Consider the following 27,110-nt stretch of genomic DNA (forward strand, 5'->3'; position numbering starts at 1 on the left):
GGTCTGTGAATTTTAGTGATAAATGTAAGAAATTAAACAGTATGTTACTATTACAAATTAAAGCTTGAAAGCTATAAACTGCTATCCTGTGTTCCAGTGATGGAAAACAATTTTCTGTTGAGGTTAGCAGGTACCTTTCTCTAGCAATGCAGTTTATTCTTGGATCAGTTTATCCCTTTAAAACGTATGTGTTCACAGCATTGCATATACATATACACAAGTGATGTCCACCTATGGGGGAAAGGTCATACTATGACATAATCGTCTTCTGTATCTCTGTAGGCCAAGAAACTGAGGCTCAGAGAAGTTAAGAAACAGGTGTAAAGTCACTCAAAGTGTGAGAACCTGTAGCTTCTTCCTCACTTGGTGACCTTCCTGCTGTTATACACACTAAACCTCATGCACCCAGTACAGTCTGCTAGTACAGCTGGGTCCCTGGGTTCATTTTCTTCCAAATAATTTGGTGAGCTTCTACCAGTGTCTTTCCTCAGGTTATCAGTGTAGCTCATGAAATAAACTGCAAAATAAATTGCAAAAAGTAAGACTTCCTTTCCCTCTTCAGTGTTTCATTTCCTTAAAATCACTACTTTTCCAAGTACTTTTTATTTTTTTTATTTTATTTTATTTTTTTTACTAAACTCCACTTTGGAATATAGAATCATGAAATTAATTATTTGCTATAGAGTTCAGACTTATTTAAATGTTCTAGATGCTTCTTTCATATTTTAAATAAATTGATGATTTAATTAATTTATATATTAATATGGAAATAATGCATGCATAAAGTAGTATTAAAAGACTTATAAGCACAGTCTCCCAGCATGCCATCTACCCCAAGTTAATTTTTCCAGAGCCAACCACTTTACTCTTTATCACCTTGTATCTAAATATTACATATATGCTATTAACTCTTAATTCATTCCCTTTGTCTATTCCCATTAAGGTGTTTGAGCACTTTAGTTCTTTATCCAATACTGCCCCCCCACCTCCATTATTTCCTCTATAGCCCTCTCAATGTAGTTATTTGAGAATTTTTGGTTATATGCATATTACGTGTTTTCATTATTATGTCTGTGTAAAATATTGTTGACTGCTGAACCACGTGACGTACCACTTTTTTATTTTCCTGGAGTAACTTTCCTCATATTTTTATTTACTTGGCTTTCTTCAAAACTTGAAGCCTTCTTCAAACTTTTCAACAACTCTGTAAAATGCTTTTTTCTATTTTTCCACATAAGGAAACCTGTGTGGATAATCAGATAATTCGTTAGTTCCTGACCCTTCTATCTTTCTGCTACAGTTTGGACTAGTGTCTTTTCTGTGACAGAACTCCTATTTTTAAATCCCATGTATTCTATTTTGTTTTGATGGAACACATGTTTGCAAATGAATTAATTCTCTTCATCTTGAAAGTTTACCTGGATAGTCAATGAAAGGGGAAAAAAGAAAAACATACTTTCACTTGGTATTTTTTCTAGGCATAAAATTCTAGATTAGAGATCATTTTCACTGAGGATTTACAATATCCCAGTTCTAGGTTCCAGTCTCTATTCTGTTTCCCAGTACATTACCTGTGACATACTTCTTTCCCTGTGGAATATTTTAGTTATTTATCTCTGGTATTATCAAAATGTGCAAAGGTGTTTTGATGGGTTTTTGTCATTCTCCACTGGCCCCTTCCAGCTAGAGGCTCATCTTTGTCAGGCCTGAGAAGTTTTCTCAATTTTTTTTTTTTCTATTCTTTCTTTGGACCTCCCAGGCTGATACTCTGATCTCATTTTTTAAAATTATTTATTGATTGATTGATTTTTGGCTGTGTTGGGTCTTTGTTGCAATGCGTGGGCTTTCTCTAGTTGCGGCGAGCGGGGCTGCTCTTCATTGCGGTGCGTGGGTTTCTTATTGCTGTGGCTTCTCTTGTTGCAGAGCACAGGCCCTAGGCGCACGGGCTTCAGTAGTTGCACCACGTGGGCTCAGTAGTTGTGGCTCACGGGCTCTAGAGTGCAGGCTCAGTAGCTGTGGCACACGGGCTTAGTTGCTCCATGGCATGTGGGATCTTCCTGGACCAGGGCTCTAACACATGTCCCCTGCATTGGCAGGTGGATTCTTAACCACTGCGCCACCAGGGAAGTCCCTGATCTCATTTTTTTATTCTACAATTTCTAATTTTTTTTCTCCTCTCAAACAAGTGCTTTATTTTTCAACCTTTTTTTTTTTGGCTGTACCACACCGCTTGCAGGATTTTAGTTCCCCGAACAGGCATCAAACCTGTGCTCCCTGCAGTGGAAGCCTGGAGTCCTAACCACTGGACTGCCAGGGAATTCCCTTTTTCAGCTTTTTAAGGAAACTTACTTAAGCTTTTGTTTTCAGTCTCTGAAAGCTCTCGTTTTCTTTCCTACCATATTCTTGTTTGGTAGATGCAGCATCTTCCCATCTCTCTGAAGATATATATATATGCCATTTAATGCTTTTATTTCCTCTGAGTTCCTTTTCCTCTTTGTTTTGGTCTCTATCATGATAGGGGCTTTCTTCAAATGTCAGGCAGTTCTTTGCTGTATATTTTAAGAGTGAAGGGGGAAAAGCTGTTGGAAGCTCCATGGGGAGATAGCCCATCAACTGCAGGCCCACAGATGGCCAACTGACTTTCTCGCCGGGGAATCCTTAGTGTCAGCTTGTCAAGATCTTCCTCTGGGTTTGTTCAGTTTCTCCAGAGAGGGCTCCTCTGATCCCTGGTGGGAAAATGGGATGAGAATTCATAAACATACCTATGTTTTGGAGCAGGATGGTGCTGGAGAGGGGATGTCTCCGTTCAGTAAGCAGTCAGTCTCCATTTCTAGTCCATGCCTCACCCTGCCCTCCTCCGTGCTGCTTGTCTTCCAGTCCAGAGACGGCACACATCTCTCTCTCTGTCTCTGCCTCTCTCTCTGTCTCTGCCTCTCTCTCTCGGGCCAGGGTACAGGGCAGTTGTCATCTCTGCACCAATTTATTGGGAAGTAATCTGAGAATCCCATCTTCTCTTTACCCTGACTTTTCAAGCAATCCCCATTTCAGTCCTCTGCCCTACCCCATCCTTTCTAGGTACCTAGTTCTTCCAGTTCTTAGAACTTCCTTGGGAGAATTGGTTGGCTTATCTTCAGTATCCCTCTACAGGCACATAGCACTTAAGTCACTTAACACGTAAACATAGATCGTTTACCACTTCTCTATCTACTTTCTGCTTTATATTTTGTGATGAGGAGTTAGAAATGTCTCCTAGTTTCATCAAAATATGCTGTTTCTTCTTATTTTGGGATGATTTTCAAGAGAAGGGGGTAGAGACCTTTATTTCACAAACTTGAACTGTACGTCTGTCTTAGAGGTTTCTAAGTGATCTTGACTTTATGAAGACTTGGCTTTAAGCTAATTACTTGAGATTTTTTTTCTCCTACGTTAACTCAGAATTAATGGGTCAGTAGTTTATTTAGTCGAAGTCAATATTTCTGTTCTTCTTTTGAAATTCAGTTTAGAGTAGTCTTAATCTGAGTTTCTGGGGTATGGTAATTTAATCTGTTTACATTATGATATAGTCTTTGGTTTCTAAGGATTAAATTAGAATTTTTCCCCCCAAGAAAATGGGAAAGTTTCAGATTTGACCACAGAATTATGCACATGCTCTTCCTTAAATGGGAAACCTTAATAGAGATTCTGGCTTTGATTAAAAATATTTCTTCTGATAGTATATAGTTCTGTATTTAGATCAGTTTTTTTAACTGATGTGTAGTTTATTTAAATATTGTTTCAAGTGTACAGCAAAGTGACTCAGTTGTACATCTTTTCCATTATAGTTTATGACTAGATATTGAATACAGTTCCCCGTGCTATACAGCAAATCCTTCTCGTTTGTCTGTTTATATATGGTAGTGTACATCTGTTAATACCATACACCCAGTTTATCCCTCCCCGCCTCCCTTTCCCCTTTGGTAACCATAAGTTTGTTTTCTATGTCTGTGTAGATCAGTTTTTACAAGCATTAATATATGTAGGAAAAGAGTCAATCAGACAATTTGTTTTCATGAGATTAAAAATATGCAAATACTCCAAAAATTTGGTCATGTTTTAAATTTAGTATCCATATCAAATATATCAGCATATTTTAGAAAATATATTGACCAAGTATTAAGCTGGCTGAAAATAAGAATTTTGTTTTTTTCTAGAGAACACTAACAAAAGGCTGGTACTTACGGTAAACCAGACACACATTTCCCTCCTACCCCTCCTAAAATGCTGCTAAAAAAAAATTATATTCAAAAAGGAAAAGTAAAGAAAAAAAGGCCAAAGTTTTGCTAATGGAGAAATGTTTTGTAGATTTCTGGAAGACAGATTAAATTGGAAGAGAAAACTTAGACGACTGTACCACTAAAGGGCCTCAGAGGAGATGGGAGCAGGTGTAGCAGACAGAATCCCAGAAAGGCTTCGGGCTTAGAATGGCGACCAAAACAGGGTGATTGAAGGCCTATATAGAGAAAGATACCAATCCCCATATCCACTCCCATGCACAGAGTACAGAAGCAGCAAGCATTTATACTCAGGGGGAAAAGTAATTTTTTCTCAAGAAAACTGAACAAACCGGATTATTGAGGACTAAGACTTGGAATGCTTATGTCGATCCCAGAGGAAAGCATTCAGTGGGTGGGACAGGATCATCCAGGAGTTGATAATTGATGGGGCTATAGGTAATAGATACATGGAGAAGGGGGTGCTGTGTTATTCTAGTTATGTGTATATTTGAAACTCTCCATAATGAAAAGTTATATCAAGTCCTGAAGTTAAAAATGCAACATAAGGACACTATTAGTCATCACATATATAGCAAACCATCCCAAAACTCATAGACATATTACAGTAAACTTTTTTTTTTTTTAAACACTCATGGGTCTTTGGGTCAGCTGGGTTAATTGATAGAGGTGAGCTCTGCCACAGGCTCCATGTTGGGTTCAGATCTTCGCCATGTGTTTTCATTCGGGATGCCCAGGCTGAAGAGGTAACAGTTACTTAGTGCACGCTAATCTCAGAAGATCATGAGGGTGCCATTGCAAATCACGAAAGTGCATTCCAAGCCTCTTGGCCATATCATCCCATTGGTCAAAGCAAATCTTGAGGCCATGGCCAGATTCAGGTTCCTTCTTCCTACTAAGAAATCATGGCAAGGGTGCAGATATGTAATTCTGTCAAATGAGAGAGAATTGGAACCAATAATCCTATCTCAGGGTGTGAAAATGAAAATTAATTCCCCAGAAAAAAAGGTATGAAAGAAACAGGGCCTCGGAGACCAATTCAGGAGTCCTAAAATTGACTAACAGAAGTCCCAGAGAGAAGAAAGAAAATGAAAGAGGAAAAGTCCTGTTTTTCCATAATGTGTTCCCAGTTAGGGGTGGGGAAGAGTCTAAATTGGAAGATTCCAGCTGCCTAAATGGATGAAAAGGTTTTATGCCTGGACACATTATCACGTTTCAGAATATCAGGAGTAATGGAAGATCTTAAAAGTTTCCAGATTTGGGGGTGGGTTGTGGTGGGGTCTAAACAGGAATAATAAAACTGGCATCTCCTAACCAGCTTTCTAGTTTCATACCATGTTAAATACTAATAGTTCTAACAGTGATTGTGATTTTCATCCTTTGTGAAGATTCTATTTCTGATTAGTGAAACATGAACCTTGAGTATCTGATTCCTTCATACCAGTGAATCCCTGGGTATTTGGCCCATAAAGAAATTGGCCATACCTTCAAATGCAGCCTTATGAGCTCTAAATTATGCAAATTACCCAGAGACGCAAATAAATTCTTTTCAAAGAATTGTTTAACATAGACTGTTACAGAAAGTTATTGGACGATCAACCGATAGGCACAAAAAATTGCACCCCCTAAAGGCAGGATCTGGTTGGAAGAGATCTTAACCTGGATTCTGTAAGGATGGGAATGTGCAAATAGTTTCTAAAATATACCTCCATTGTAGCCAACCAAAGTTTTGTTTCAGGATTTTGGGTTAGTTCTGTAATCTGTTTTAGACAAGTTTATAATATGAAAAAGTTGTTGTTCATTAAATGCACCTTTTTATTTTATATATGAATAACTTTTTTTTTCCAAGCTCACTGAAAACTGAGGCTAATTTGGAAGTTCTGAAGTCAATACCTAGTGAAAAATTAATGATTGAGACTGGTAAGTTTGCTTTTAGAACTTAATTTTCATATTAAACCATACCCAAAAACAGCTAGAGAAAAGTAAACAAGTATTATTTTATTAGCATGCTCAACCTCAACAATTATACTTTTCAGGAAGTCTTTGGGAGCTGTAATGGAAAATATTTACACAAGCGAGTTTTTCAATTTTAGAAGTCTGACTAAGCCTAAGCACTTAAGAATGGAACGTCAGACCATGTGGTAACTAAGGAGGCTGTTGTATTAAACAGGAGTCTTAACTAAGTATTTCACCTCAGGCTTTCAAAAACTATTCAGAATTTTTTTAAACAATGTCTTCTTTGTAATGGCTTAATTGTACAATATTTTTTAAGTAAAGTGCAAACATTTAAATCAACTGGATTTAAGAATTTTAGCAGTTAATCTGCTGCCTCTCGAAGTAAGACAAAGTTAGAAGCTAAAAATTTTATCTCTACCCTGAACTCAAGGCTCTTCTTATACACATGGACTTTCTTAGTAAAGTCAAGACTGAGCCATTCTGAAGAAATCAGGTGTATTTCCTTGGGGAGTCATGAAAACTAAATTATCTTATTAAAAATACAATGGTTGTAAAATGTGTAAGCTATTACAATTCTTTATTAGAGATTTAGGTAAGTAAATAATCCCAGTATTCAAAGCCGCTGTTTTTGGGACTTCCCTGGCCGTCCAGTGGTTAAGCTTCCACTGGAGGGGGGACGGGGTTCGATCCCTGGTCATCAGGGAACTAGGATCCCGCATGCCACGTGGCACGGCCAAAAAAAACAAACAACAACAACAACAAAAAAAAATCAAAGCCACTGTTTTACATTCAGTAGGGGCAAACAGAAGTTTAACTTAAATGTTTTCATGTTACAGTTGTATTTCTTTTAGCTTTAGATTCTTTAAAGCATACCATACACCAACAATACTGTTAGTGGGGAAAAAAATAAAAGTTTAAGAATTTGTACAGTTCAAGATTTTATCTTGTACTTTTCTTAAAGCTGTTTTCTGTTGCCTTTTACCATTTTTTAAGCTGAATCATGGTGTATATTTGAGAGGTTATATAATAGTTTAATAATATTCATTAAAAAAACAATAATTTAAAAAGGTAAAAATCTCTTTGAGAGATTTCTCTTTCTTCGCTTAACTCTAGATGCACCTTGGTGTGGAGTCAAAAGTACACATGCTGGATCAAAATATATAAAAACTTCATTTCCCACCAAAAAGAAGTGGGAAAATGGGCACTGTTTGAAAGACAGAAATGAACCCTGCCATATAATGTAAGTATTTTGTTTTCATGGTCTCCAGAACATTGAAGTCAACCATCAAATGCCACTTACAAAATGAACTCAAGGGACAGAATTAAAGTTGGGTGAAATCCAAGTGAAGTTATCAAACACCATTTTAATGCAGTGATTTGGAGGAATTCCTGCCTAATTGCTGTGTATCAGCTCCTTTTTTCATATCCTCTCAACCCAGAGTGGTTTTATTACAGAGTAAGAACTTCATGTGATTTTGGTCATTTGTCATTTTGTAGGGAGGGAAAAAGGTCTTAAAGCTATCCATACATAGAATCACCTTACCTGGCTTAAGTTCTGTTATCTTGCAGGTTTCCTGCTGATGTATAAAAGCACAGTCTTAGCAGAAGACCTTTTTTTAATGGTATCTGTATTTTAAGTGATTTGACAGCTTGAATGAACCTGAGAAATAACACAGTTCTTTAAGCCTCTGAACAAAAGGACAAATTATAGAAATGATTTCCTTCTTCCAACCGAGAAAAAGGGCAGAACTTTATAGAATTTTATTTCCTAGGGAAAAAAAAAACTAATTCAGAATCATTTTTTTAACTAATACAGAGCACATGTGAAAAGGGGGGTATTACACATCTAACTGCCAAGGAGCTGTACAGCATATTGTAATTTATAGGAAAAGTTTATTTTAATGGGCCCGTCATCCAGTTTCTTTTGTTGCACAAGCAGTAATTTAAATCTGACTGTATCAATCTAGTATGGCTTACCAGTTCAGGCAACTGGATTGGATTGTTGTAGTAATTCCTTTAATATGCTCCATCTTTTTTTAGTAGTTTTAACAGGTAAGAGTATATTAGATAAGCCAGATCTAAAATTCTGAGCAGAAAAAGAATTATTCTATAAAGATACACTGGAAAGATTTTCCTTTATTAACCTGCTGGTGTTGGCAAAGACTTTGAAACTGAATGTTTTAAAATCTGTAGGGTGAGGAATATATTTAAACTCTGATTAGTAAAGAAACACTTGTAATTTTTATGAAATGTAGGTACTTGCAAGTTCAGTCCAGAGACATTTCAGTAATTCTTTGGAGATTTAAAAGGACACTAGAGACAAGAAACTGGCAGTTTTCCAGCAGCCAGCTTAGAGGAAGTAGTTGCCAACAGTGTATCTAAATTGGTTTTCCACACTGCCTTAATCGTTAAGTAAAAGTATAGCTGTTGACTTTAGCTGCATATTTTCAAGACAAAATTTTAAGGTGTTTCTAAATGCAGACTATTAAGAACCAAGAAGGCTTTTGAGTATCTACTGCAATCATGAATACCAGTTCTGAGTAGGCAGAGCTTGGGAAAATCAACATTTGCAAACTGAAAAATTTCAAACCACATTTCAGAAATACACATGCCCCTAGTCTAATGCGAAATACTAATTAGCAAGTTAATTCCTACTTACAAAGTCATTTTTATAAACTCCATCTGTTAAGAGTTTTATGTTCTAATTATTTGTATAGAGATCTCTGCCCCCCCCCCCGCCCCCATTAGATTATAAATTCCTTGAAATACATTTTGGAGCTCTTGCCAAATATCAGGAAAGGTACAAGTTACTGAGACTACACAGAAGAATCAAGAACGTTCCCACCCTCATCCCACCAGATGAGTAGGTACACTGTGCCAGGCACTTTGGTTAAGGCGGTAACCAAGTCTGACAAGGATCCTCCTAGAGCAAACAAGCAGATAAAAAGTATAATCCAAGATAGTAGTGCTGTTATAGAGGTATAAACATATAACTGGGACCATAGGACAGAGCAGCTGCCTGCCCTGAGGGGAAATGGAGTGCTTAACTAAGGTGACATTTCATCTGTTTACTAAGTTGGACCAGGAGTTAGGCCAGACCAAGACAAACACCTTCAGCGAAGGCAGACTGAAGAAGAGCTTGGAACAATGACTGCAGTGTGGCATAAAGTAGGATGCTCGGTAAGTGATAGAGAAGGTACTGTAAGGCCAGAGAGTGAGGGCTTTTGTGTGCCACCCTTAGGAATTTAGATTTTATCAGAACCCAAAGGATTTTAAGCAGGAAAGCTATTAACTGGTATCAGTGTGGAGAAAGGACCAGAAGGGAGATTGGTGGCAGGAATCATACTGATTTCCCAGTATTATGTATTAATTTCCAATTCCAAGTAGTTAAAAGAAGAAAAATCTAGTTTGCTAAGAAAATTGAATCTTTAGTGTCACTTTCAGTGTTAACAGATTTGCTTTTAGCCTAGTTTGACTGTCAGATAAAAACTGTGTAGTCAGTTCATTTAATATAAACAAGGCTTTTGTTACTCCTATAGAATTTAAAAGTTCCAGTTAATCTGTAATCTCTGTCCCTGATTCCTTTAGGTGTTCATATTTTAAAAACCCATAAAGGGAACAAAAAGCTTAAGACAAAGAATAATACTTCAATGTCTGATTCTGACTTTGAACTTTCTAATTCATGTATAAGAAATATTGTCTACATATAATATTGCTAGAAAACAGCTACTGATAATTATCATTATTCTAGGCAAAGAAACAAAGATTCACACCTTTCTGTTGAAGGGAAAAACATAGGACGTTCTCTCTCCCCATCCCCCCTAATAACCATACATTGTTCTAAGTAACTTGCTCTAACTTCCTTTGTTGTCACTCTGCTGGTGGTGATGCAGCAATTTCTTGCTGTCCTTTACGACCAGTTCTCTAAGCAGTGGCTTTCAAACTTTAACTGCTATCCCCACAGTACCACACTGTGACTCAGTACACTTGCATGTATAAATAAAACCCAAACAAAAATGAAACAGTACTTGCCTTACTAAATGCAGTGTGCTTTTCCTTTTTATTTTTTAAAAGCGCATCATGACCCACTAATGATGTGTAATTAACCCACAGTTTAAAGGGACTCTTCATTTCCACTGGGTTAATTCCGCAATTGTGGTACACATAATATGGGCTGGTTTTGTAATTTACTTGAACGTGGTGCCTGGCTCTAGTTATATGCAAGACTGTCTCAGAAATTTGTCTTTAACTGCTCTGTTTTAAATATCCTAGCAGTTAAACTTTCTGTTAACGTTGCTGAAAACTTTAACGCCTGTCTGGCTTTTTATGTTAAAAGATGCTAAAACAGTATCTTTTCCTTTATGTGAAAAAAGATAATACCTTTAAAACAGAGTATGTACTTAGAAATGTAACCATCCATTTTTGTTCTGTTTTAGTCAAATACTGGAAATAATGTCAGCAGTAAGAGATGAAGATCCACTGGAACTAGCCAATACGCTATATAACAACACTATTAAAATATTTTTTCCTGACATGTAACTGGTATGTGTCTCCCATTTTTCCATCATGTACATAAGATTTCATGGTAAAACTTAAAAGTTTCAATAAAGGAATTCTCTGGAAGTTGTCTAAAGAGGTATTATATCACTGTATGCCACCCATGAAGTCAGATGAGAATTTTTTACAGTCACTTAATGTCTTAGTTTAAAATAGTGAAAACTCCCAAATATTTCATGTTGTAATCTCTTCAAAAGTTCAAAAGGACAATTTTACGTCAACTCTGCAAACAGACTGGCTAACAAATATAGTGATTTTTACATCAAAATAGCACATCCTGGTTTATACCAAAGGTTAGTTGATATATAAATAAGCCTGTTTCTCAACTCACACACTCTCCGAATTGTGACTTTCAAACCCAGCTCAACCACAATGCTACTCTCAAATTTCAAAAAAGTGTCTCAATCACTTCTGGCAGCCTATTTTTTTCCTTAGTTTTAAAAATACTCTACATTTAGCATTTATCCTCTGGTTGGTCCAAATTCTCTGATTTCTTTGATTTAATACGGTTTCCCCTGATTTGCATTTTTATTCTCTCCCACCCATTTTAAAGAAAAACTAGGGTCCAGAGTTAGATACATTATATACTTCCATTGAGGAATCTTTGGCACAGTTGACGCACCATATTATTACATCTATTAAAAAGTTATTTGTTCACATTTGTCATAAAAATGTGAAAATTTTATTCTATGTACAATAATGTACACAAATTTAAATAGGTCACCAAAGAGACCAGAAGTAATTGAAGAGGTATATTTACAGTAGCACATCACAGTAAACGGAAAACCATTCACAGATTCAACATTGATACTGTTTTTGTGCTTGGTTACACACTGAATGAAGCATATTACTCCATTTTGGATGAACTGAATTTTAAACAAATACCTCAGTGATTAGTAAATGCTGTTTTAATCAGTATCATCATTATTCAGTTCTTCAGCTGCTGTGCCTGCGTGCTGAATCACTCCATTTCTTTCTCTTTGAGCGTCGTCATCACAGTCTGAACTGTCGTCATTCAATTCCCTGTCAGATTCAGCAGCAGCTTCTCTTACAGCTTCCTCTGGATTTTCATTGGGTGCGATAAATCCATTGTTGTTAGATATATTTGAATTATCCTTGATATCATCTTCAATGTACACTTTTTGATGGCACATTGGACAAGTATCTTGAATGTACAGCCATTTCCGAAGGCAAAGTGCATGGAAATAATGATTACATGGTGTAATACGAGCAGATGTTGTAAACTCATGATAGCAGATTGCACATACATCATCTATTTCTTGTAGGCGGCTCCCTTTTATTTCAGGAAGCGAATTAATTTTTTTTACAGCAGTTCTACGATTCATGAATGTCTTCCAGCCATTTTTTGCTTGTAAATAGATGTTAAAATAGGCATGTAAGCACATCATACAAGCCCGAATTTTACTTCCTGACTCAAACATCATAGTATAAGCCCCATTTCCAAACATTACCACTCCAAATATAAATTCAATAATATTGCCTGTTGAACGAACATAGTAGACATAATCATCAAGCTTTTCCCAGAGGACATTATAGTAGCCATCAATCATGAATAACGTATAAACAGTGAGAGAAACAATTACTTTTAAGCAGAGTTCCACACAAAAGGCTGTAACTGCAAACAACCATGTATTTAGTGCATAGTGATGCCAAAGAACGTAACTGAGTATAACAGGAAGAATAAACAGGCAAGCAGAGACAAAGAGCACAGGAAAATGTCTACGAAAAGATGACACATGAGAGGCACTGAGAGACATTAATACAGGGTCTGTCATTCCGTGGATGAAATGCAGGACTGCTGTTAATAAAAGGCACATGTTTCTACTTAAGCGAATAAGTCTCTCTTCTGGTCTTAACCCACTTAAACCAGTCTGAAGAGCCAAAATAAAAAACAAAACAGGTGCTACAAAGCCAAGCCGCCTGTCATCTTCTTCAGTTGATCCAATAAAGGCCAATATTCCAAGACCCAAATAATGGGCTATTGAGGATATTACAGCACTCATGCCCAGTACAGTGAGTGTAGAATCACATCCACTAATTATAAGATTACAAATGAGGTCCCAGAAATCATCCCAAGAAATAACGAAGGAATCAGTTTCATTTGCCATCCTTAAAATGTACATTAATACCGTAGCCTGAGCTGTAATTCTTGTTAGCCAAAAGACTCTCAGTACATCTGGGAAACGAATCCTCTTCCATGTGTCCTCCATTAATAACTGTAATCCATAAATTCGATACATGTGCCTTACTAAAAGATAAACGTATCTTGTGGAATAATAAAACCACTTAAGTTTCACTGCCAAGACAAGCACTGTATTTAACGTGAGAATCAAGGAAGAGGTAAAAACTAAAGTCTCTCGGATGTGTAATGGTAGCTCTGTGATTAAGCCTATTACAGGAACCAAGAGATCCAAAATAATTAACTGTGAATAGACGGAATGAATTTGGAGTAGTGTAATGTATCCAATTCCAAATGTTAGCTGTAGAACGATGAGTGCCATCCACAGCGAGGGCCCTTTTCGAGGAAGCAGCTCAATTCCAAAAGCTGATGTGTTGTAGGCGCCATAGAAGTCAATGTGCAAAGCAGCATAATAATTTACCAACACTGAAGTTGCAGCTAATAGAAAGGCTGAGCTGTACATGTAAAACTTGAAAAGTGATCGCTGTGACAAGATCAGAACAATACTGGATACAAATATACCTAAAAAAAAAAAGAAAGGACATTCGAATGAAACATTTTTAAAGAATGTTTTTTCCACTAACAGTTATGATATTCTTCCTTTAGTAAGGAAGTATGAATATTTTCAAACTGATGAACGTTAAGCCTGAAGACAGTTTAGGCTTAAAGGCCAGTAAATGTTTTTTGTAAAGTCAAAGTTCAACAGGACAGATCAAACATATTATCCTTAAAAATCCTACCCCTTATTTTCTAATTTCCAAAGTAATTCAAGTAGTATTATATGTCCAGACACCAAATTACTAAATTATCTTCAAGATGAGTTTGTCATGATATACAGTTTAAGAAGTTTGAAACTTGAAAGAACATATTCAATTATTAAAAATATTTAAGATAATTCCATTACAAAAACATTAAGAATTAAAAGTAACCCAAATGGAAAACTTGTTCCTATTAAATCTGAGATTTCTTTTTCCCAAACGTGTTCTTTAGGAAATCAAGTTTGTTTCACACTTACCCCTAATTCCTCCTTTTACTCAAACTGAACTCCTGCTGGCTCTTATTTTTCCTGCTCCTTAAATTTGAGCATTCTCCTTCAGGTCCAAATTCACTTTTTTTCTGTACATACTTTCCTCAGATACCAGACATTTCCTCCAAGTTTCCTTTTTCCTGTATGTTTGAATCTTTTTCTTCAAATAGTCAACCCTTTTTACTGTTCTTCAAATTACAAAAGTAACATTCAGAAAACCACAACATGTTTTAATAAATCTTCCCCCTCCCCGCTCTGTAAGCAACCAGTGTATAGTCTGTTGTGCATCCAGCACCATCTTTTTTGGTGCTCTGACAAATTTTTAAGTGAGATTACGATAAACATTATTATCCAAGGTTTCAGCTATGGGAACCACACCCAAATATTCACCTACTTACACTTCTACATTACAACTGCAAGACTCAAAACTTCTAAAACCTACTGAACCTACTCTTGCCTCAAACAGCTCTTCCTCGCGATTTCCAATGTCAGTCAGAGGTACCACCATTGTTATTCTCCTAACAGCACCTCTAGCCCCTCATCCTCAAACTCTGACAATCAGTGACAAGTTTTACTAATACCTATACCTCCCTTTTCTCAGTGACACCCACCTATTAGTCTGTCTCTGAAAACTCTCTCATCCAAATCCATCTACAAGCCATCACCAAACTGCCTTTCTTCATGTCTCTGCTCAAAATACTGCAGCAGCTCTGAAATTACTATCAATTAAAACCTACACTCCTTGTCCTAATATTCAAGGACCCAATTTGCTTTAAAGTAATAATCCTCCCAACACACACACCAATGCTCCAGATTTCTTTCCCAAACATACCCCTTCTCTGCCATGATTACAGCTGTATTTACATTCTTCTCTTTGCCTGGCAGAACGGCCCCATCAACTTCCCAAATCCCTGACTGTTCAAATCCTACCCATCCTACAAACCCACTTTTCCTGATACTGACTGTTCCTTCAGCACATCTACAGAACTTGGCGAGACTCCTAATACTCATACACCACCTGACACTGAAGTTTGTAGTTTTCTGAGTAGGTACCTACTAGCAAGCAAGGATCCTACCTTTTACATCTATAGATCCCGAAATATTTTGTAGAAAATAAAATAATTGGGGAAATAAACGTTTCTGTTGAATTCTGTGTTCTATTTTTAAAGGCAACCATAAAATACAGCCCACTTGGAAACTGAAACCTATGATAAGGTAAGACAAAGCTGAGAAATCGGACCTTGGAGTACTGAAAAAGTGACAAACTCCAAATTAAACATCCATCTATCCACCTGATTTCAGCATGCAACCAAGACCAACACTGCATAATACAATAGAGCCATTCCACAATCTACTGCAGTTAAAAGCAAGGGCCAAGTTCCTCCAAATGATGACTTTGCCCACAAACTTAAAATTTTATACTGTGCCTATTTGTCAGATCATTTGTGAAAAGGACAACAAAAGAAAACAATCACCTGGAAGATACATCAGCCTCTGCGCAAGAACCACCCAATTCACTGAACAAGTGGGCCACTAATAATCCTCCCAAAGAGCCCTTTCAACAGAAAATGGGCTTTTTTTTTTGAGCAGGTTTAGAAACCCTTCCTGTGGAAAGTAACAGGAAATGGAATTTACTCAGCCACCATATGCCATATGTAATCTTACTTTCTCTACACAGAAAAACAAAAGTATTTTTTCCTGAAACAAAACTTAAATCTCCTAAAATGCGTCAAAACAAAACCATGATAACTTCAGTTCTATTATATGTTACTTTTTAAAAGGGAGAAAGTCAAGCAGGGACTGTAAATTATTTTTAACTTGCTATTCACAAAGTGGTACATTAATCTTTACCTGTGAATATTCATGAACTTTGCTGTAACTTATAACCAGATCTTTTTATTCTAATAGTTCTCCCCGATGCTTATTTTTACACAGATTAAGGAATTATTTGGGTTTTAGAAATACTTCTGGACAAAAGAGAGTGCGATAGACAAATAATGTAGTGAGACTACAACCTCAAAGTCTGTAACAATCTGATACTTTTTTTTTTTAAAGTAAACACCCCTAAAGTTGATTTGTCTCCATTTAATCTTCTTTTAAAATTTATTTATTTTTATTTTTAGCTGCGTTGGGTCTTCGTTGCTGCGCGCGGGCTTTCTCTAGTTGCGGTGAGCGGGGGCTACTCTTCCTTGCGGTGCATGGGCTTCTCATTGCAGTGGCTTCTCTTGGAGCACGGGCTCTAGACGTGCAGGCTTTAGTAGTTATGGCATGCGGGCTCAGTAGTTGTGGCGCACGGGCTTAGTTGCTCCCTGGCATGTGGGACCTTCCCGGACCAGGGCTCGAACCCATGTTCCCTGCTTTGGCAGGCAGATTCTTAACCACTGTGCCACCAGGGAAGCCCCTGATACTACTCTTTCTTGATTAAAATTATTCCCCAAGATTTAATAATGACCAAACATTTCAAGAATAGTATAAAATTATTTTAATTTTATTATTTTATTTTAAATTATTTTAATTTTTAAAATTCTTAAATTTTTCCTTTATACTCATGTTCCTGTGTATGGAATGTAGAATCAGCTCTCATTTCACAGGAAAAAAAAGTCAACTTTCCAAGTCTCTCAAGTAATATTCCCTCTCATGGCCTTCGGGAAGTGTTGTCAATAATATCAAAGTTTCATTGCATTTTCACAACTTCAGACATGCAACTCTTGATATTTAACCTGTAGGCCTAAGAAAATTAAGCCCCAGGACAGTTTCCTCATTAGGATTTAAGAGTGACCTGCAATAAGTAATCAAGGCTATATATAAATGCTACTTTATAAAGAAAAATCACCATGGGACAGTGGTGCATAGAATTAACTGGAATCACAATTCAGGGATCCAATTCTTCAGTGATTAGAGAGCTTCACTAAAGTGCTCAAGGTAGGAAAACGGCAGGTATCAAAATCAATTCAGAGCTTTGAAGATATACATGGACTCAATTCATGAAAGAGTTCAGGGCCTTTTCAATTTGGATTACCAAAAATGAGCAAACAAAACAAGCTGAAAACAAAAAACAAACCACCATGCATGTTACACAGCAAAGCGTTTAATTCTTTTATGTGTAAAGTCCATTCATACCCTTAACCTTTCTGGAAGTTGGGGACTAAAAATTAGAAGGAAATAAGACATAACTCCCCAGGTACCTTAAATACCTTTAATATAAAATCTAAAGCAAGCTGTGGAAAAACATTTCAATGCCTGACAGAATAAAGACGGAACAGTACAAAAATGTTTTAACTACATTACTCCCAAGGGAACCATATGCAATGAAATATAGAACAAAGTAAATAAAACATCTTGGGATGTCAGTCTGTAGGTGTACCTGACAAACTATAGCATAAAGAAAATTTTTCTATCAAACTCTTACTTTAGGTTAAAAAAAGGGTATTCTAAGTTTTTTATTAATAAGATAAATTTTGCTTTTAAATTAAATTTTTATGTGTTTATTAAAAAGAAATATATGAACATGATTTTTTTAAAAAGTTCAACCCTATAGGTATTAAATGAAAAGTTAACCAAGTTTTGCATAAATAAGCACACATTCATGGATAAATACTTGTTTTTGCTTTTTACCCAAAGGAGATCTCATTATAATAGTGGAGTTTTTTAACCTTTTCTAAAAATTACATTTCTGATTACTCATCAAAGAGGGCACCTTTCGATTTACTGACCATTCATGTTTCTTCCTCTGTGAATTGCCAGTTTTATCTTTTGCTCAATTATTTACGGAGTTGTTTTTCCTTATTGAATTGTAGTCATTTAAAAAATATTCTGACTACAGACTCTTTGTAGTTATCTGTAATGCAAATATCTTCTCCAGATGTGTGGCCGCTCTTTTCACTTTCTGATGCTGGCTTCTGATTAACGGAGGTTTTTAATTTTAATATCATTGAACTTATCAATCATTATTTAATACATTTGCTTTTACATATTTCTAAAGAACTTTTCCCTTACTCTAACCCTAAAAAAAAAATTCTATATTTTCTTCTAAAACTTTTAAAGTTCTGCTTTTCACATTTAGATATTAATCCACTTAGAACTATTTATATATATATTTTATAAATTTATTTATTTATTTATTTTGGCTGTGTTGGGTCTTTGTTGCTGCACGCGGGCGTTCTCTAGTTGCGGTGAGCAGGGGCTACTCTTCGTTGAGGTGCGCGGGCTTCTCATCGTGGTGGCTTCTCTTGTTGCGAAGCACGGGTTCTAGGTGCAGGGGCTTCAGTAGGTGTGTCACAGGCTCTAGAGCGCAAGCTCAGTAGCTGTGGCGCACGGGCTTAGTTGCTCCGCGGCATGTGGGATCTTCCCGGACCAGGGCTCGAACCCGTGTCCCCTGCAATGGCAGGTGGATTCTTAACCACTGTGCCACCAGGAAGTCCAAACTATTTATATATTGATGTGAGGTAGGGATCCAGTATAATTTTTTCCACATGAATAACTAAATAACCACTAACTTAAGTCTGTATTTAACTCAATGTATTGTATACTTCCAATTCTACCTGTGAAACACATCAAGTTTCTCTACATACATGGGTGGTCTGTTTCTGGGCTTTCTATTCTGTGCTATTTACTGGGCTATTTGTCCACCTCAGTAGTTCTCAACCAGGATCAGTTTGCACACCCTCCCTTCCCCTCCAGTCGTCTGGCCACAGTCCCCACGCCCCCACCAAAGAATTATCCCATCCAAAATGTCAACGGTATCTCTGCTGAGAACCCCTAAGGCTATCCCAATGCAGTCATAATTACTACTGCTTCACTTTGTTTTTACACTTCACAGGTTTGCTGAGTTCTTTCTACAGCACCAAAAATAACTATCTCATTGTTTTCAACAACTTCATTGCATGGCTGAAACTGATAATATTGTACAATGAACAGATTCTCTTTCAATAGACATTTAGATTAACAATTTGTTTTTGTTTTGTTACTACCAACAATGCTGCAATGAATATCCTTGCCAACAGTTTTTGCACAACTATTATCTTCAGGCCAAGTTCTCAGAACTGGAATTGTGAGTCAAAAGGTATACGATGAATTTTAGTTGATAGCACCAAATGGCTTTACATAGAAATAACACCTTACAAAAATTGTTTAACTTCATCTATTTCCCCATACTTCTGCCAAACTAGTTTTTATTCAAACTTTGAATTCTTCACCAATCTCATAAGTGAAATTTTAACTACATTTGTTAAATTATAAATAAGGCTGAGTAATTTTTGTTTTGCTTATTGACCATGTGCATTTCATTTACTGTGAAATGCTTATCCTGGGCCCATTTTTCTCTGGGAGTATAAGTTTTTCTTATTGACAGAGTAAAACTTTTATTAGTACTTCAACTAAATATGATGCAAATATTTTCCCCTTAATGTGTCATTTTTAAGAATCTTTGTAAAAAAAAAGAATTTTTTCATAAAGAAGTTTTTCATTTTTATGTACTCAAATTTACCCTTGTAACTTCTGGATTTTCTTTTATGTTTAGAAAGGACTTTCCACTTCAATGAATTGTCATTATATGAGTAATACTATTAAAACAAACTCCTATGCTTGCATTTTCTGCCTTGGATTTAGACTTGTTAATTCAGCATTACGCTGCACTGGGCTGCATTTCATTTAGCATTGAACACCTCCTAAGAATAGCTTAATATTCTTAAAAGTTATATATATTGTGATATGACCTTATTTGGATCTCCAAAATGAGATGCTTTATATTCTGACTTGCTGAAATTCTCTTATTAGTTTGATACCAAATAAAAGTATAGTAGTAATAGTTTTTTGTAGGGGTAGGAGACAAAATTCTTCAGACACTAAATAAAACTGGATACAGAATAGATTTCCATGTTTACAATTCCATTTTAAGGATAAAGGTGAGTGACAAATTTTGAGATTTATATACAGTAGCACAGAGAGATCTACAATTATTAAAAAACTAACCAGATAGAACAATTGATTTCAACCATCCTTTGGTATCTTTTACACACAAACCTGTCACTTTCAATAACAAATAAGATGCTTCATCGAATGGTCCTCAAATAGTTAAGACATTTGTTTTTATTCAGGATGAAATTTTTTACCACCAAAACCAGTTTTTAATAATTTTATCATTCTTACAAATGTCATAAATTAGCATAATTACACTGCCATAATGTGAGGAGCAGTCAAATGATAGATTGGGAAAATATTTTGTATCTCTCATAAAGTCTGACCCAGAGAATACTCTGGGATCAAAATTTTCAAATAAACAGCACGAACATTTTGCTGATGACTTCCAAAAACTGAAATATTTGTAACACAGTATGGTCTTAATTGAAGTATTAAAAAAATTTTTTTAAAGCTACCATGTTTACCAGTAGCTAACAATTAAGTGGCCCTTACTAGGTTCCAGGTACTGTTACAAGAACTTATGTCCTTATTTGTTGCCCTTAACACTCTATAAGAGAGATACACCATTATGATCCATCTTTAAAAAGGTACCGATAAGAAAAGGGAGGCACAGAGCAGGTGTAACTTGCCTGAGGTCACATTCTTCTTTAACCTCTCAAATGCAAACTTCCATGATTTACTACAAAAATAAGAAGCATGGATATAGTACAAGGAAAACACCAGATTACTTTATTCAGTGTTCTTAAACTACAAAAGATTTAATTAAAGAAAATACTCCTTTAAAGCTCCCTAGCCTGAAGCTCAACTCTGAGCACACTGCATTAAAGCACCTGGTCCCCAAGGGGCTCTCAGAGGCTCTGTAGTTACATGCCAGAAGAACACTCAAGACAGTGGCTACACTACTGGCAGAATGAGTATGTGAATCCTCTCAAACCCAGTTTTGTTTTGGTTTCTTTTTCCCAGCTCCTCCACCATGGCCTCCTCCCTCCTCTCAAAGCAGAAGCAGGGAAAGCCCCTCCTACCACCCTCAAGTCCATGTTACAATACATTTGGTTATTCAGTGCCCAAAACAACACTTGGTAATCCCAAATTGCATAAAGTTCCCTAGAGCCTCTGCTCTCTCTCTAGCAAACTCTCTCTTCTCCTGTGGGGTTCAGGAATAGAAATGATCAGTGTTCTCCATTTCTCAGTCTCCCCAACCCAGGAGTCAGCACAGGTCTTGACTGCACGCATGTCATCAATTAACGTGGAGAGGTACCGCGGGGAGGGGTTGGGATCTATCAGGCTCAGCTGGGACCAACTTTCTATAATGAGACAAGCAACTGCCTGTTAATTTATGATCATAATGAGTGACTTCTAACTGGCAGGAATAAAATGCTTTCCCAACAGGTCCCCATTCTTATTAATTTCATTGTAACATTATTTAACTAACCTCACTTGTATTCCCTATCAGAATTAAACAAAATATGTTAAGTACAAAACATTAAAGCTAGCTAATGTTCTTTTTTTATTGTGGTATAATCAATAGATATTATATTAGTTTCAGGTGTACAACATAATGATTCGCTATTCCTATACATTGGAAATCACACAGCTCCATTTCTGCCACAAATAAGAGAGCATTACATTTTGCAGTGGTAAGCAGGATGGCTGGGATTAAGTAGCTGGTGGGTTACTGAGAAGTCTTGTGCTAAAGAACATCACGTTCACATCTGTTAGTTTTAAGATCTAGCATATAATCATTATTATAGCATTCTGTATCTGGACTGCAGCTGTACTGAGGAGGAAGACGAACCATGCCAGAAGATTGTTAAGCCCAGGTGCTGGCAACCAATTACTTGCTGTGTATCAAAAGCAAAACACTTAACCTCTATCTCTCAGTTTCCTCATTTGTAAAATGAGAATAACACCACCCACCCTCCTTTGAGGGATTTTTGAACGTTAGGTTAGATAATACCAGTGAAAAGGCACTGCAAAAGTAAAGTACCAAACAAATGTAAAGTGTTGTTATAAACAAAACTCAACATTACCACTTTTTTAAAGAGTAGGAATAAAGCAGCAACAGATGGCTCCTAATTCAGGCTTGGTAAGGATCTCACCATCAGCTCGTCCTCAGCAACACTTCAAAAGCACAGCCTCACTAAAAACTAACACAAGAATTACCTCATCAACAAAATTTGCCACGTTTCAATTACTCAAAAACTTCTTTTAAGCGTAAATCCTTCTCACTCTGGTAATGCAAGTGAAAATGGGGAGTGAAGTATAAGATTCTTTTAACACTCCATTCATATGCAACCAAGACACTGATTTTCAAGTCTTATCATTTCCTAGCCACGTTTTTATAACCGTTCTCAATACCTTCTTCTCTATTCATGGAAAATTTTAGGACTCGTTGTAAGTATCGCCTTCTTCGTGAGGATTTTTCTAACAGTTTCAAGGTCTGACATTCTCCTTCGTTTGGATGTCATTTAAATGACAACATACGAGTACCCTGCATTTTGGAAAGGGGGAAACTGAGGCCCAGGCCTCGGCACGACGAGCCCAAGGTCACACACGGCGAGATCAAAAACGTAAGCAGAGTTGCTGTTTTTCCAAGGCTGTCGCATAGAACGCGGTCAAGCACTCATTCCCCTAGAGAAACAGCAGGCACAGAGCCACATGCTCACACCTCGCTTTCTCCCCGCCCTCGCTCAGAGGCAAAAATGAACAGGAGACTGACTCGCAGGGAGGACCACTCCGCTGTCAACTCTGAGACAAATGTCATCTCCTCCTCCCGTCCGGCCCGCAAAGACGCCCCCAGGGGGGAAACGAAACTAGCGCGCGCGCACACACACACACACACACACACACACACACACACACCACCGCCTGCGCGCGGCTGCCCTCTCCCTCTTACACGTCTCGGCCCGCGAAACTAGTACGTACACACACACACACATACATACACACACCCCACGGCCTGCGCTCGGCTGCCCTCTCCTTCCTGCACGTCTCGGCCCGCGGAGCCGTCCCCGGACGCAGGCTACCCCGTCCCCCTCACCAAGGAGCCGGAGGAAGATCTGGAGCCCGATGCAGAACCGGCTTTGGCTGGAATCGTAGGAGTTGAAGATGGCGTCGATGATGTAGAGGCAGGGCACCCGGAGCGCCACTTCGAGCGCCGCCCAGACCTGCTGATGGGCCATCCGCACCTGCTGCTGCGGGGGCCCCAGCGCCGCCATAAGCCGCTGCCACACCGGGGCTGGGCGGGCCGGGTAGAGCCGCGCGGGGCAGGGTCCGGGACGGCGGCCGGGGGCGGAGGCGAAGGCGGGCGACTCCGCCCCCGCCCTCCCTCCTCTCGTGTCTCTCTCACGACCCGCCCCGCCGCCCGCTCGCGTCTCTCGAGCTGGAGCAGGCGGCGGAGGCGGCGGCGGCGGAGGCAGCAGCGGCGGCCCCCGGGAGGCCTGTGGGTGTCGGTGTTTCCGGCCGGCTATGGTCTGGCTCCTCCTCCCTCCACCGCCTCCCCCGCCCGTGGAGCCACCATCTTGACCTCGCCCGCCCGCCTCTGCAGTGGCTGCTGTTGCCAGGCCCGGAGGCTGCTCCCGCGGTCACGCGAGACCGCGGAAGCCGCGCGCCGACGCTCGCGTCATAATACGGCGCTAGGGGCGCTCCTCTCGCGGTCACCACGCTCGGCGTAGCAGAAGTCCCTATCGTTGCCATGGTTTCCGCCCATCTCCGGAGCCGGGGCCGCCTTTGCTGCTTTTGGCGCCACCCAGTGGCGCAGGCGCTGTTGGGCAGCCGCGCCCTGCAGCCTCAGGGTGGGGGCCTCACCCGTAAAGGCGTTGGCGTGTGAGGCAGTCACTGCTTCCTCGGGAGGGAATTATTAGCTGCTTTATTAGAGCCCATTAAACGTCCCATAAACATGATTCAGAACTGCTTGGCAGGAGGAGAGCCAAAGGGCGCCGCCTGCCAGAGCTACTCCACCCCACCGGGAAGCCGGGTCTGAGCGGTCGACCTTCCGGGGAAGATGCTACAAGGCCGCCTGTCGGAGGCGTCGCTGCGTGCGGTGTATGGAGCGGGCACCCTTCGTGGTATTGGGCTTGGAGTGGTAGGCGCTACCGAGAAAAACATCCCTCTCATCTCTTTGCACATCATCCTATCTACTACCCGATTAGGCAGAACTGCGGACCGTGGTCGGCCACATTATACTAATGTCAAGGGCAAGAACCCTTTTTTTTGGTTTTTTATTTATTTTTGGCTGCGTTGGGTCTTTGTTGCTGCACGGGGGCTTCCTCTAGTTTCAGTGAGCCGGGGCTACTCTTCATTGTGATGCGCAGGCTTCTCATTGCAGTGATTTCTCTTGTTGCGGAGCACGGGCTCTAGGTGTGCGGGCTTCAGTAGTTCTGGCACGCAGGCTCAGTAGTTATAGCTTGCGGGCTCTAGAGTGCAGGCTCAGTAGTTGTGCTGCACGGGCTTAGTTGCTCCGCGGCATGTGGGATCTTCCCGGACCAGGGCTCCAACCAGTGTCCCCTGCACTGGCAGGGGAATTCTTAACCACTGGGCAACCAGGGAAGTACCAAGAACTCATTACTAATGTGACTTAAGGGCAAGAACTCTGACCTGTCTTTGTTTCTAATCTTTGAGGTAAGAACACACAGTCAGTGCCTTCTTTCCTTCTCAGGGCAGAAGAGGCCATACTTTTTTGTTTTTGTAGAGGATCGGAACATGCCACCCCAAAATATGTTACTTTGACATGATTATTTTGAGCTGAAGACAGTTGAGAAACAGCAGGAACAAACAAAAAGCTCTCCAGCTCAACACTTCCCTCCTTCCCATTTGCCTGAAAATAGGACATAAATTTCTACTGGTAAAGGTGTCTCCCTCTCCCTTACCAAGAAGAGGACGACTCTTAGACTCAATCACTGGCAAAGCTTATTAAGCTAATCCTTATCCATTAGTTTCCCCCATACATTCACCTTCCCACAGTCTGCCACCCCAAAAGCCTAAACCCCTTTTCCTTTATCACTTCTCTACAATGCATTGTTCCTTGTTAAGATGCTATATAAGCTCCGAATTGTAGCCACCTCTTTGAGTTATTCAACACTTAGTTTCTCCCGGACGTATGTGCATGGCATGAGTTAATAAACTCTTGCGTTTCTCTTGTTAATCTTTATTTTATTGGTTTAATTTCCAGGGCCCCAGCCACAGAACCTAGGAAGGAAAAGATTTTTGTCCCTCCTCTACACTTTCTTGCCTATCCATGTTTTAACAGTTTCTGATCTTAATTTGATGCACAAATTTTATTAGTATAAGAATTTCTAATTAAAACTAAATTCCACCTTGGGCCCAGAGCTTTCAGGAGTGGTGGCACAGTTATCTTACATATGACTTCAAGCATGTCTCTTTAAACTCACTAGGTCTCACTCTCCCTATCTATAAAATGAAGGTATGAATAAGACCCTGGCAAGTACTTTAAAATACTACCTTAAATCTAAATTTACATTAATGAGGTAGTTTTTAGAATGCTTTTAGGGATTTTTAAGATAAAAGATAAGCTTTCAAAGAAATAGCTGCAATTCACTGAATCTAATCTCTTTGGCTTCTACATTGATTTGAATGTTGCACAACTCAGGTATATATTAAATTGAGTCTACCCAGAACAGTATGTGGGGTAGGTGTGTGTGTGTGTGTGTGTGTGTGTGTGTGTATTCATAAATTACCCATGTTCAAAAATAACAATCTGTTCATTTGGCTTTAATGGTTCAGAAGCCTTTTAGTACCTCTAAAAAGCCTTTAGATGTAGAATGTGTAAAAACTAGTTTCAATTTTCGGTTGATATTTACATCAGCCAAGTCTTTGTTACACGCAACAGGAACTGATCCTGGGCTATCTTAAGCAAAAAGGGAATTTATTAAAGAATTATTTTAATTATTCTTCAGAATTTCAGGTTCCAAGAGTGACCATGCAATTGGTCAAGCTTATTGGACCATGTATCTGTACCCAAGCTGTACCAGAGGGCAGGTACAAGCAGCTTCCTTAGTGGGAGAAAGCAGCAGGAAACAAGCACTTAGAATTACCCACCCCAGCTCTCCCTGCCAACGTATTTTGTATTTCCTTCAAATGGAAGGTGGGGATGCTGGAAGAAGGGTAGGTATTGATAGCCCCAAAACGGATAAATACATACCATAACTTTATCTCGGACCTTGGGAACTACTTGGAAAATAATCTCTGATCCTAAATTACTTTATAGTTTTTCTCATTCATTAAAGTAAATTTCAGATGTGCTCATGGAAATTCAGCTATTTGAATTTTCTCGTTTTGTAAATGCCAAATGAATAGGAAGATTCTGTTGTTGTTTAGTTAACAAAGGAAACATAAGAGAATATAGTGGCATTTGGAGTCAACGTTGAGTACATACTGACTGACTTTGGTTCATTCATTCATTCATTCATTCAACATTTACTGAGCACTTTCTATATGCCTGGCAGTATGCTTACCCACTTCTGCTTCTCACTAGTTCTCTGTCTCTAGACAATGTACTTAAGCTCTAATCTTCAGTATCCTCATCTGGGAAAAAGAGAAAAAATGTTTAATAATGTCAGATAAGATACAAAACATATAACATGTATTATCCAATTTAATCCTCCACAAACCTGTCCAAGGACACAGGCAATTAAGAGTGGCAGGTTTCTAACTCACACTTTTCAGATTCCACAGCCTAAGATCTGATCCTCTGCAAGTAATTGCTCATGCTTGTTACACAAATTAAAACAACATGTTTTAGGTACTTAGTATGGTATATGGTAAACAGATTTTAGGAGAAATACTCATTGGAACCCCTATGATACATACTGTGTTAGTACTGTGAAGATACTGTTTATTAGTGTGGGTTGTTATATGTGATAACCATTCAGTAGTACTGAATTTATATTAGGATATAAATATATGATAGGCTCAAATATGTTAGTCATCTAAGGTGATGGTTAAGAATAATCTGAGGGATTAGATACTGCTGAGAGGAAGAGTACAAGTAATACTAAGTTAAAAACATCTGTCAAGGCAGGGAGCCTAGAGAAGATGGATATAGTATCCCTCTGACAGACGGGAAATATAGGATCCTTCACCCTGGATGGGATCCTGTCATCCAGGCTTCTGATAACCACTTCTCATTTCATAGCTACACCCAAATGAGTAGAACAAAAGC

The 27,110-nt window shown here is 38.6% G+C and overlaps 2 protein-coding genes across 12 annotated transcripts in view; one reads left to right on the forward strand and one right to left on the reverse strand.

The window, feature by feature from the left end:
• TATDN1 (TatD DNase domain containing 1) overlaps positions 1 to 16,085 on the forward strand; it is a 43,234-nt gene extending 27,149 nt beyond the window's left edge. For 9 of the 11 annotated variants that reach the window (XM_022554063.3, XM_089898744.1, XM_022554068.2 and 6 more), the window contains 3 exons: positions 6,121 to 6,191; positions 7,341 to 7,467; positions 10,664 to 16,085. In XM_022554063.3, the coding sequence (XP_022409771.1) occupies positions 6,121 to 6,191; positions 7,341 to 7,467; positions 10,664 to 10,766 (301 nt within the window). In that variant the 3' untranslated portion in view covers positions 10,767 to 16,085. Of the gene's footprint in view, positions 1 to 6,120; positions 6,192 to 7,340; positions 7,468 to 9,303 lie in introns of all 11 variants that reach the window. The other 2 variants (XR_002642042.2, XM_022554065.2) reach the window with 2 other exon arrangements.
• On the reverse strand, positions 6,245 to 26,396 carry RNF139 (ring finger protein 139). The gene is made up of 2 exons (XM_022554059.2): positions 22,971 to 26,396; positions 6,245 to 13,506 (listed from the first exon to the last, which is right to left on the reverse strand). The coding sequence occupies exons 1-2, from the start codon at positions 23,146 to 23,148 to the stop codon at positions 11,693 to 11,695; spliced, it is 1,992 nt and encodes a 663-aa protein (XP_022409767.1). The 5' UTR covers positions 23,149 to 26,396; the 3' UTR covers positions 6,245 to 11,692.
• Positions 26,397 to 27,110: the final 714 nt, after the last annotated feature.

Source organism: Delphinapterus leucas, chromosome 17 (genome assembly GCF_059928025.1).
Source record: "Delphinapterus leucas isolate spDelLeu-1000000601 "Yukka" chromosome 17, BTC_Dleu_Yukka2, whole genome shotgun sequence".
NCBI lineage: Eukaryota > Metazoa > Chordata > Mammalia > Artiodactyla > Monodontidae > Delphinapterus > Delphinapterus leucas.